Below are 12,271 nucleotides of genomic sequence, written 5' to 3'. Positions count from 1 at the left end.
TAGCATATATACAATGAAGAACTTTATTTATAGCATTATACAGTGAAGTTATATACTTTATAAATAATACAAATGTCTTTGTCCGTTATCCAATGCCAGGTCAAAAGCCTTAAAAGCCAAAACATTGCAGAAGACTGACAAAGTGCAAAGCGCCAAACAGAAGAAGGCACACAGATCGGACAATATATTTGAAGCTGTAAGTGCTATCACGGGACAGCCTCTTCCCTTTGCAGCGGCCACAAAGTTCTTGGTGATGTGGCCTCTTGAGATCAATGTGTCTTTTCTTCTGAGGGCAGGAGCAATGAGTCTTTGAACAGATCTTAAGAAACAAGACATGTTATTAGAAGTGCATCAAAGGTGCTTGTTTCATGTTAGACTGACATTTAGTTTTCCTTAATCATAGCAACACATTTGGGCTGACACACTTAAAAGCCCTTGTGGTATCTTTCAGATAAAGTCAATATCAAATTCAACAACTGGAAACTATTAGAGTATGTGATAACTGTATCCTGGAAAGACTGTCAATTGCTAACGTACCTGGCACTGGATTGCTTCCACTCGATAGGGATTGAAGCCCTTTTGGCATTTGCAACACAGCTGCTTGAAGCACACCTTAAAAGAGGCAAGTTCTCAGTTACTACAGCAATTCATTCAAGGTGTTAAGTACAGATACCTAAATTTGTGCCAAAAGACCTGATTTGTCAATTGAAAGTCTCAGGAGCAAAAAATTACTTTAATTACCTTGTTGCTTCCAGAAATGCACCACACATAAGCACTCTCCCATCTGGTCTTGCAGACTTTGCAGTGGAAATAGCCATACTTCTGCTCCAAGAACTGCAGAGACAGTTTACTGAGCATCCTTCTAGCACCCCAAGAACACTCAGCCCAGCTCCCTAGCTACTGCTCCCTCCCTGAGGTTGGTGGGACACTAAAAGAGGCTGCCGGGAAAAGTCGTGGACACCCCATTCCTGGAAGTGTTCAAAGCCACGTTGGGTGGGACTCTGACCAACATGATCTAGTCGGTGGCATCCCTGCCTATGCCAAGAGGGTTGGAACTAGGTCATCTTTAAGGTCCCTTCCAACCCAAACCATTTTGCGATGCTATGATAGACCCGTATGGGTTTTCAGGGGCTGGAGGGTCTTTCACTGAAGGGCAGACAGAGCCCACCCGGGGCGGGACGCCAGGCTGGGGATCACGGTGCTGCTCAAGAAGGGGTTCCTGGCCGCCCGGATTTATGGCCCTGCCCCGTCCCCGCGCACCTGGAAGGCAGCTCGCTGTCCCGGGGCCGCGCTCTCCTTCCGCCGCGAACCGGCCGTTGGCACAGCCCTCGCCGGGCCCTTCTGCTTCTTCTCGTCGCCGTCCTGGGCCGTCGAGGTGTGCTGTGCTGGAGGCTCGGGCGGCGCTGCGCCCTGCGGGGCGGCCGCGGTCTCGGGCAGCGCGAAGGTGCGGCGGTCGGGCGCGGGTGAGTAGAGGGCGAGGCGGCCGGGGCGCGCAGGGCGGCGTTGCCTAAGAGGCGGGGGGGCGGCAGCGTGCGCGGCCCCAGCGAGCACTGCACCGCCTTGTCGGCCCGCAGGCTCACCTGCACCGCCGCCTCCTTCGTGCTCGCCCGGCCCGGCCGCGCCGCCTGCTCCGGGCTCACCTGCGACACCAGCGCCTGCAGGTACGCCCGCCGGTAGCTGTCCAGGTATTCGGGCGGCAGCGGCGTGAGCGGCCCCCCCAGGAACGGGCTGATGCCGCCGCTCTTGCTCTGCTTCCAGCTCGGCTGCTTGGCCGCCGGGTCCCGGCTGCGGTCCGGCGTGGGGCTGCCCCGGAACATGCTGAACGGGGAATAGACAAAGCCCTCCATGGCCAGCACCCGCCTTGGGACCAGCTGGGGGAGTGAGGGCTGATGACAAAGAGAGGCTGGCTTGCCTTTTCTTTACCCTGTAATGATGAATAGATGTAATTCAGCCATCGCTGGGTTAACCGCGGACTTCGCAGGGAGGGGAAGCTGCCTGCTCCCAACTCCTTCTGATCATGGTCGTAAAAGAAGGAAAATGAGGTTTGGGAAACTGACAGAACCCGGATTAACTGGGTGTCCCAAGGAAAGCTGAGGAGGGGATGCAGGCAAGTACATACACCTCTGAGAAGTCTTTACCGGTATTAAAAGGTCTGAGTATCCCCCTTGTTCCATTACTCGGGAATTTTCTACCTGGAGTTTTTCTAGGAACTGAACTGTTTTAGGAAAAGGTGGAATATACTTGTATATAAAAATCTAAGTAAGGGGAAACAGTTATACCGGGAAAAGTGGCTTAATACCAGTATGATGGCCTGCCCAAGGAGGTGGTGGATTCTCCGATCCTGGAGGTTTTTAAGGTGAGACAGGATGTGGCACTTAGTACCATGATCTAGCAATCAGAGTGGGGTTGGATTAAGGGTTGGACTTGATGATTTCAGAGGTCTCTTCCAACCCAACTGATTCTGTGATTCTATGATTCTTTGATAATTAGTGTTGGTAATACAAGCATTTACATATTAGACTAATAGTCCTTCTTCCATAATTACATCAATTTAGTTCAAGTCTAAGGTAATACAGTTAAAGTCATATAATGAAATTATCCAAACTGTATGTGAGCCTTTAGAGACCAGAAAATCCTCAAAGCCTTGGAACTGCTGTGATGTGACTGCTTTGTGCAACTCCTCACCATCTTTATAAATACATTGCTTTATAAAATTCAATGGGCCAGCAAGAGAGGGGCTATAGAAGAGCTGGTAGAGATGATGTCTTTAAATGTTCACAGTGTATTTGAGAAAGATCTTTCCAGTGTCTGAAATAAATTAGAAAGTAACAGCATTTTTGCAGGACACAGAGAAGTTAAGATTCAGGAAACGCATTCATTGTAAATAAAGGATGTCTCAAGAGTCCATGTTGTGCTTGGCTTTTCAAAGCACTGTTGGTGTCAACTCATAGCAAAAAGAAGGTATCAAGATGGCCAAGTTAAAACTTACTGACAGCAGTGTGGCTGCAAAAGGAGTAAGTTGTTAGGGTGCATTGGGAATTGGGATGGAGATTAAATTGGAAACTATGTGCCAGCATTCAAAGCAATGGTTTGGCTTCCTCTAAAAGGCTTTGGGAAGAACTTGCAGCTCCTCAAAGCACTGCAAGGTTAGAAGTTAAAATAGGTTTGTTGGAAGGAGAAGGAATATGGAAAATTACTGTATAGCAAGAACCTGATGAAAGTGACAGATGAGTGGGCAAGTGATGTGATAAAACTGCACGGTAAGGACTAGTGTGGACAGGCAGGAAGAAACCCCTTTATGGCAGGAGAGTAGATGAACATCCATCTAAAATGAAGATGGCAAACTCAAGGCTGGTGACGAGAAAAATGTTACACCCAACTTGAAGTTATTCCATGGACTCATTGACAAAGCCAAGAATTTGTTGAGATGAAACAGGAATGATGTGCACGTGGAGGGTAACAACATTCTCTTTATTGTAGCATCCACAACCACGATGGTTATTTCCCGTATCAAGGCCTACAGTACCACCGAAAAGCCAAGGCTGCGGCTCGCCCAGGCCATGACACTCCGTGGCAGCACTGCTGCTCACCGGGAGCCTTTTCCTGGGAGGGAGGTCAGAGTTAGCTGCTGTTGGATATCAGAAAAAAATTCTTTCCAGAGAGAGTAATCAGGCATTGGAATGGGCTGCCCAGAGAGGTGGTGGATTCCCCATCCCTGGAGGTTTTTAAACTGAGATTGGACGTGGCACTGAGTGCCATGATCTGGTAAATGGACTGGAGTTGGACCAAGGGTTGGACGTGATGATCTCTGAGGTCTTTTCCAACCCAATCCATTCTATGATTCTGTGCTGCACAGCAGGATGCGCCGTGCCAGCCCTGGCCGCGGTCCCTCATCGCCCGCATCTCTGGGAGGCGTGAGGGCAGCTGCGGGCTCGGGGCTCGCTCCCGGCGTGTGCCGTGCGGGTCAGCTCGCAGTGCGCTGGGCTGTGCGGGAGGGAGCGGCGGGGCCGGGCCGGCCGAAGGGAGCGGCGGGGCGGGGCCGGCGCTTCCCGGGAGAGAGCGGCGGGGCCGGGCCGGCCCTTCCCGGGAGGTGCCTGCGGATCGGGGCGGGAGCGGCGGATGCTCCCGATGCGCAGGCGCGGGGTGGGGGTGGCGCCAAGCTTCGAACTGGGCGGTCGGGCCGGGTCTGTGCCCATCGCCTCCTTCCCTGCCTTCCTCCTCTGCCTCCTTCCTCCTCCCTTGCCCGCCCCTGCCCCTGCGTGAGGCGATGCTGCGGCCGCCGCCCCGCCGGCAGGTAACTGCCCCGCGTGTGGCCCTGCCCGCCCCTGGGTGTCCCTCCCCTCGCTTCCCTTCCCCTCCGCTCCTCTCCCCTCCCCTCGCAGCCCGCCGGGGGTCTACGGTCTGCGGGGGTGCGGACGGGGCAGGGCTGTCGGGCTCGCCCCCGAGGCCCCGCATAGGCCGCGCTCCGGCCCGGGAGGAGCTCCCTCAGCAGCCGCAGCGTGCGCAGGTCTCATCGCCTTTGCAAAATGTACTTCCGAGCAAGTGTTAAACTCGCTGGTTTTCTGTGTCTGGGCAGGCCTTGCCCTGTTTTAAAGTGCCCGCCATGGTTGTGGTGAGACAGCGCAGTCATCGCGAGGGGAACTGATTTCCCTGTGGGAACAATAAACGTATTGAACGGTGAAGTTCCGTGTCAGCCTTATTTATGCCTGGTTTTACTATGAAACTGGCAATGTCTGCTCGTCTTGAAAGCAGCTTTGAATCAAATTTTTGACATGTAAGTTATAATAGTTGTTGTAAGAGTATATATGGGATAGTATATATTCCACCCTAGCATATAGTAGTGAGTGGGGGGTTTTGATTGGTGTTTAAAATACCTCAAAAGTGCTCTGTCCTTTCCACCTCGTTTTTCTCCTGCATTTGCAGAGTATTTTTATTGTCTCTGGCATAATTCCATCTGCTCCTCTTGTTTGTTTTCACACCAAGTTGGTCATATCACAGTCTTAAAGCTAAACAAGTTGGGTTATGACACACCAATAAATAGAGGAAAGCAGGCTTAGGACTTGCAGTGCCACAACACTGGAACAGCAGTGCATGAAAGTGTTTCCTTATTTCTTCTCAGGCTTCTCAACAGCTGTTCAAGTAATGTTATGGATGAGAAAATGGCTTGCAAACCTGTGGAAAGACCAACTTTCTTTGACATATTCAAGGCACAATGCAGTGAATCAGGTACAGCTTCTCCACAGTAAATAATTTTATTAGGTTTGTTTTCTGTGCATCGGTATTTTATACACATGTGCTGTATGTTCCATAGGAAAGTATTATGCAACTTATTAGCTGGTGCTCTTGCCCCTAATCTGTATTTGCTAATATCTACTTTTTGTAGTTTTCTTAAATTTTTATTTGTAGTTTTTTTCATGATGTGTGCTTAGTACTTTTTGTACTTGTTGTGTTAGCTGCTGCCTCCATCTGTAGCCACATGCAGACCAGGTTTAGTCTTTTGCCAAATGCACCTGTCCTAGTTATTAATGAGTTGCTAATGTTAAAAGGAACCTGTTTAACTTGCCAATCTGAGCAAAATAAGAGACACTAAAATCTGGAGAATACTTTTCATTTCAAACAAACTGGATGTTTTTTTTTGCTCTTTGGTTAGTTTTGGTAATGGTCTTAGAAATTAGTTAGACATTCTTTTATGTTTTGTGGGTCAGTTCAAAGGCATCTAAAACTAAACAGAGGTATGGCAATGGACAGAGCAACTTGTTTTACCTGATGTATTTCCACATCCTGCAGGGAGGATCTTTTTTCATGTGGTTTTCTGTATGTTTTTCTTACTAGATTTAGGGCCTATCAGTCTCAACTGGTTTGAAGAACTCAGTGCAGAAGCACCTCCATATGAACCTAAATCGTTCAGAGAGCTTGATGCTCCCTCTGGTTGGCTGGATCAAGCATCTTTTAAAACTCCAAGGACAAAACTCTCTACATACAGTCAGCTGGCATCAACTCCACTGATCTTTAAAGAACAAAATGCAATATTGCCACCTTGTTCTTCTCCTGAAAAAGAACTGGATCAGAAAAAAATAGGAACGAGTGAGTAATTTTTTTTAAAGTGGTACTTAAAGGCTGCTTGTCTCTTCAGAAGCAAGAAACTTTTTTTTAACCTCTTGTTATTGTAGGTGATGATTGCTACAGTAACAGATAATGCTACTGTAGGAATTGTGTGACTAAAAAGCTTATTTTAATAGTCTTTTGAAGACCATCTGTAAAAACACAGAATTAATGAATTCAACCTTGTGATAAACTTGTAATATATATGCAAAATTCCCTATATAAAAGATGCTGTTGTGGTCCAAATACTTTAAATATTCTTAATATAAGAAGATATGAGCTTATTAGTGTAACCTGTTGACTGAGAATCAGTGTGAATTTTTTCAGCCATGTCATTTTGTTTTATGCAAAATCTCTGAAGATCTTTTCAAGAGAGAATTTTCCTTACCATGCTAAAGTATGATTTGATCTTAGGGTATTCCGTAACCTCTCTTGGAAAAGTTTAGAAGCACTCAGCTCTTTGAGTTACTAAAACTGTCATGGAAAGAAGAGATATGTTTGCATTTGGAAATAAAAGAAATTTCATCATCTGCTTCTCATTTCATTACATTAGTTCCAAATCTCAAGGATGTCATGCAATTATATGTCACTCTGCTCCTTTCTGATGTACCCATCCTCCCTGGACAGATAGAAGTATTTTTTTGTGTAAGGAATGTATGCAAGATTGTTTATCTGTTCTATGGGAGAATGTCTTAACCCCATTCCTGAAGCACCTGATTTGTACAGCTCCTGTGTCTATGCCCTCCTGATAAGCTTTTCTAAACAGGTTACAAGACTCCTTTATTACCAGAATTGTTCATAGATCCTAAAGCAAAGTCTGTAAAAAAGCAGGAATGTGCTGCTTTGCAAATATCCTTTATAACAGTGCTTCCATGGAGTATTGTTACCCTCTTGGTTTTTGAGGTTTACTGCTGAGCTTCTGCCCAGTGTATTCTCAGCTGAGAACATGTTTCTTCTAAATGTAGCTATTTGGATTTTACAGTGTTAGGTCACCAGGAAGTTCTTTGTAGCATTTCATAAATGGCAAACAAAGGAACCTTATGATTCTTCTTGTTTCAAAATGGTTAGTTTACCTGACTGGCCTGAGATCTTCCAGTTTTCTTGGTCAGAGCCAAATGGCTCATGTAGCCCAGGTTTTTCCTCTTGTGAAAACAAGAGCATGACTGGGAGCTGATGGATTTCCCCTTGGTATGGTACTGGGATGCAGCTGTGCTGTGCATGTGGGCTCAGGAACTCAAAAGCAGAGAGTGAGTCAGAAACCAAGGTGTAATTCCTGATATTAAAGTTGTTTGGAAATTTTTGAGTAGGAATTCCTTTGAGTAGGTACTTGTTCCTGTAAGGGGCTCACCATTCAGAGGATTCTGCTGCTTTGGTGGGCACACTCTTTCTCTTTGGCCTGGAAAGGCTTCCCATATAAACAGGTGCTGCAGCCAGTGACAATGATTCTACCAACAGTTCAAGAAATAGTTTTTGCTTTCTGCTGCTTCAGAATCAAGAAGTGTATGACTTAGTAAATTTGAGGGAAAGCTGGTGCAATCCTGTGTTTGCATGTATTGTGTTTCTTCTAAGAATAACTTCCTGAAATTACAAGAAAGACACAATGCAGTGTATTAAAACTGAAATGGGATATATGACTTGAATTATACCAAGTGAATAAGGGGACGTAATGAGCGACTTTTTTGGCTCTGCAGTTGAGATATGTTTGGCATTGTTTGGATTTAAAATTTGAACCTATTTAAAATACCAGAGGAGAAATCAGCATTGGGTGTTTGTTTTCAGTCACATAATATTTTTTTAAAAGCTTGTCTTTAAACTTCAGAGTTGGAACAGTTATTTGTAGTTTTGCAAAGTTGTGTTGATTATTATATTCTTAGTTGTAGACAGAGAGAATTTGATAAGCCCAAGTATCACAAGAAGAAAAACAGACCAAGAAAATGGAATACTTGCTTCTCCTCCTGGTACCTGCTGCAACGGCCTTGCTGCTAGGTATGGTAAATATGTCTACACAAATAGAAAATAAACTGGATTTTAATCCAAAAGCACTATTCAATCCACCATATTTGACTGTTAAATTTTTTCATAGCAGGAAATAATCTTGTATGTCTGGTATGTTTATGATACTTGTAGGTTGCCAAGTGAGTTAAAATAATAGACTAGACAATTTTGAACATTTCCTTGATTTCAAGTGATCTTCCTTTTATTTTTCTACTCTCTCACAGCTGGAATATGTCATTTGTTGGCATTATTTCAGCTTTCCAAACCCTCAGCATCCAAAGAAAGAGTAGTACTGATGTATCATGTGCTTCTGTAAAGCTGTTTATAATATTTACTGAGATTTGCTTTAGTAATGGCCTTATTTTGACACTTAAATGTCTATATTTCAGGATCAAAGTACTCATGTTGATTATAAAAACAATTAAACTAATTTTAATTAAAATCACTTAAGCCAATTTCCCTAGTTTCATGCAGCATATTACAAAATGTGTGATTATATTGAAATTTGTTGATTGTCAGAAAAAGCATGACTGAAAATGAACATGTTTCACAAAAGAAGCTTTTTACAGTTTGTAATAGACTTATGGTAAGGTTTAAAATACTGACTGATGTGTAGGAGAAATCAGAATTTTATCTAGTCAGGGAAATAGCCATGGTTACAAAGAAAGACACTAATGGAGATGGCAATGGATATGTTGGTGATATATGCAATATATTGAAATATTGAATTGTTTTCAGAAATGGAGAAGTAAAATTAATATTCTGGGTTTCATTTTGTTTTGCAGTCCAGCTATTTTAAGGAATACTTACAGAACACCTCAGAGAAATAATATGCCTGGTTTGTATTTTCCCTTTTGGGTTCTACAAAATATTTTATATCTCTAGCTAAAAATCCTTATTTTTTAGTTATTATTCAATATCCTTTTTATATAATCTTTTCTAGGACCATATGGAAGCTTGTTTTGCACACCAAAACTTTTGGAGGTACATATTTTATTTATGTGTTTTGTTTCCTTTTCCTGAGTAGTACATTTAGAATTCGACATAGAAATTATATATGTAATTGTTAAATGTATTTCTAGGTCAGAACTCCAAAATGCATTTCTGAAAGTCTGGGAGCAGAAGTGGATCCAGATATGTCCTGGTCAAGTTCTTTAGCCACACCTCCTACACTTGGTGAAACAGTGATAATAGGTATTTATTTCTGAGCATGAACAATTGCTAAGGGTTGAAAAATTCTGGTTTTGACACTGGAAATTCATTCAGTGTGAACTGTTTGGTTTTTTAATTAAAAAAGAAAAAACTCTTTAACAGTGATGCTTAGTGGGTGACTTCAAATAATGCAGCCCTAACCAGAAAACTTTTTCAAAGTTTTCTTCTTTATTTGAGGCATTAGGGAATATAAATTTAGAAATAACATAGCAAAACATAGAAAGAGGGTATGATTTGTTGATGAAAACTCTTAAGAAAATGGGATGACCTGGGTTTGTACTTATCTCCTGACATTGCTCTTTTTCATGTTAAACTATCACTGTATAAAGCACATGAAGAATGAATGCTAGAATTGGGAATCTGTTCAGAAAGGGAAGGAGTGGTGCTATTCACAAGACTATTGATTGTGCCATTTTGGTTGTTCATTGGTCCAGAAAGAAGTCAGCCAAATAGAAAGGCTGGGGGAAGTACCCCTACCTTAATAATAATGTTCTGGAAGGTGAGCTATGGTCTGAGCTCTCATTCTCCCACTTCTTGGATGAGCCTAGGATTTTATAATAGTGATGGCCACTCTCTTCCACCTGACACATGTGTAAAGCAAGAGCTGCTATATAGAACCTAGATGCCATGTCTTTGAAAGGCAGTCAGCAATAGGACAAGGGGGCGTGGCCTCAAGCTCTGCCAGGGGAAATTTAAGTTGGATATCAGAAAAAAATTCTTTCCAGAGGGAGTAATCAGGCATTGGAATGGGCTGCCCAGAGAGGTGGTGGATTCACCATCCCTGGAGGTTTTTAAACTGAGACTGGACGTGGCACTGAGTGCCATGATCTGGTAAATGGACTGGAGTTGGACCAAGGGTTGGACTTGATGATCTTGGAGGTCTTTTCCAACCCAATTGATTCTATGATTCTTGTAATACACTGTTGTTTTGACATTTTAAAAATAGGGTTCACTTTTTCCTTTTGCAACATAGGTGGAGACAGTACTGGTATTTTGAGAGCAAATGAGGGAAAAAAACAAATTCCTGACAGAGACTTGAAGGTCTCATCCAGATCTTTGGACAGTAAAAAACAGGGAGTAGTGCCATGGATAGCTGCTTGAAAGGGGAATGGAGTGATGTTCTCAGGGTGGTAACTGGTCAACCTACATAGCAGAAACCACAACCTGATTTGGGCTTTTTTTTGCAATTACGAAACTGGTTTTGCACACTGTCCCTCAGCCTCACCTGTAGGACTTTCTAGTTAGAATTTTTAGTTAGGTTTAGTAGGGTTTTTTGCGTTTACAGATTGGAGTGGCATGTAAAATAATCCAATGGAAACTCTCCCGAAACAAAACTGAATTTGAACACACTCAGCACATGAATTGGGAGTAAATAAATTGACTTGTCTGTCTTTCTCCTAAAGCTAGAGACAATTCTTCTGTTTCTGAAGCAAAGCAACAGGATGCAAGAGCTGATATAGTAAGTAGTTTTAAGAGCCATGTTCTTTAATTTCAATTAACCTATTCCATTACATGTTTATGTTCCTTGAGCCAAGAGAGAAAAATTCTGTCATTTTCATTTTAAGCTGTCTACTCTGGCTGCTTTTAAAAAGTTACTGCTGACAAAACAAGTCTGTAGACAGTATTCTCACAAATATTCTCTCAGAGAAATATTTTTTGCTGTGTTTATTAAAAAAAAGCCCAAACAAAACCAAAAATATCCTCACCAAACCCACCTGGATTCAGCAGCAATGGGTATCATTCAGAGAGAAATCAAACATAGGAATTGCAATATGCTACTTATCTGAGGGTTGTTTGGCTTGTTTTTCTCCCACTTCTGCCAAACTTTTGGAAGTTAGTCTTTGGGAATAACTTTTTGAGCTCAACCACTACACCAAGAGTTGAAATTGAGTTTGAATTTCAGTCCTTTGATAGTGTTAGGGAGAGTTCTTGCATAATTGTAATTTTACTGTGTATATATGAAAGCTAAATTATTATTCAGACTGAAAACTGAGGATGGCACTAAAAGGATTCAATTACAAGTTTGTTTGATTTTTAACGACCTGAAGCTTCACAGTTAACAAGCAGTTTCGAGTTGAAATAAGCAAAAGGTCTTTGCCCTTCCCCCTATCTCCTTTGTTGGCTTTTGAGAGGCTTACAGTGAACTGCTGAACCTATTCACTGTCCTTGACTATAGGATGGAACCTGATTTGCATTGAAAATACAGATTATCTTCTTATTTGTTATTCAAATGTACCTGTGAAAATGTTACCTCTCATTTTAAGAGATGCAGCACTATTCAAGTACTGCAGGAAATGTTCAGAGTGTTGCTGTTTTACTGTTAAAGTGACACTCACTGGTATGTAACATAACAGCTTTTGTCTTTGCTTTACAGGTTTTGCAGAACTCTTTTTCCATCCATGATAAAGGTTCTGAGATAAGTGACACAAGTATGCTGTTGGTACCAGAGACAGTCAAGCTAAATGCTGAAGAGGACACCCAAGATCTGGGTATGCATTGTATACTGTGAAGCAAAACTGAAGATAAAGCTCTATGTCTTGGGCTGCTGTTATGGCTTATTCTGCCAGCTTTGTACTCCCACTTTGTGAATTGATTCAAATTTGTAAAACTAATCTAGCCTTAAAAAAAAGAATGTCTGCTGAGTCAGTGAATTAAATCACTGTCCTGGTTAAGCTGGATGACAACCAGGTTAGTGCTGTGAAGTGTTTTGGATTAGTACTGTGAAGTGTGTTCACTGTAGCTGAAGACGTGGGACTCTGTGGGAAAGCTGAGAGAAAAAAGTGGTACAGGCTCAAGGGGGAGCAAGACTACTGCTTCTAGCTATTGGACAGGTTTAGCTTTATCATGAAGTTTCACCCCAACACTCATTCTGTGGTAAGCTTGTTTTTTGATCTTGTTATATCCTTTCTTTGTTTTTTTTCACCTATCCAAAATAGGTAGGTCAAAATTTGACAAATCCTTC

The 12,271-nt window shown here is 42.9% G+C and overlaps 2 protein-coding genes across 11 annotated transcripts in view; one reads left to right on the top strand and one right to left on the bottom strand.

Annotated features, from left to right (window-relative positions):
- Positions 1-47: 47 nt before the first annotated feature.
- On the bottom strand, positions 48-1,847 carry ZAR1L (zygote arrest 1 like). The gene is given in 5 exon segments (XM_071552996.1): positions 48-319; positions 538-612; positions 742-834; positions 1,261-1,496; positions 1,499-1,847. Coding segments are annotated over 5 exon segments (963 nt in total). The 3' UTR covers positions 48-109.
- Positions 1,622-12,271, top strand: part of BRCA2 (BRCA2 DNA repair associated) — a 37,178-nt gene continuing 26,528 nt past the window's right edge. For 5 of the 10 annotated variants that reach the window (XM_071552945.1, XM_071552979.1, XM_071552974.1 and 2 more), the window contains exons 1-9: positions 4,174-4,774; positions 5,120-5,226; positions 5,833-6,084; positions 7,977-8,088; positions 8,883-8,935; positions 9,041-9,081; positions 9,180-9,291; positions 10,713-10,768; positions 11,684-11,798. In XM_071552945.1, coding sequence (XP_071409046.1) covers positions 4,773-4,774; positions 5,120-5,226; positions 5,833-6,084; positions 7,977-8,088; positions 8,883-8,935; positions 9,041-9,081; positions 9,180-9,291; positions 10,713-10,768; positions 11,684-11,798 — 850 coding nt within the window. In that variant the 5' untranslated portion in view covers positions 4,174-4,772. Of the gene's footprint in view, positions 1,662-4,173; positions 4,775-5,119; positions 5,227-5,832; positions 6,085-7,976; positions 8,089-8,882; positions 8,936-9,040; positions 9,082-9,179; positions 9,292-10,712; positions 10,769-11,683; positions 11,799-12,271 lie in introns of those variants that run through there. The other 5 variants (XM_071552947.1, XM_071552946.1, XM_071552967.1 and 2 more) reach the window with 4 other exon arrangements.

Source organism: Pithys albifrons, chromosome 1, assembly GCF_047495875.1.
Source record: "Pithys albifrons albifrons isolate INPA30051 chromosome 1, PitAlb_v1, whole genome shotgun sequence".
NCBI classification, from domain to species: Eukaryota; Metazoa; Chordata; class Aves; order Passeriformes; family Thamnophilidae; genus Pithys; species Pithys albifrons.
Note: the sequence above shows the minus strand (reverse complement) of the source record. Positions and strands in the feature narration are given on the sequence as shown.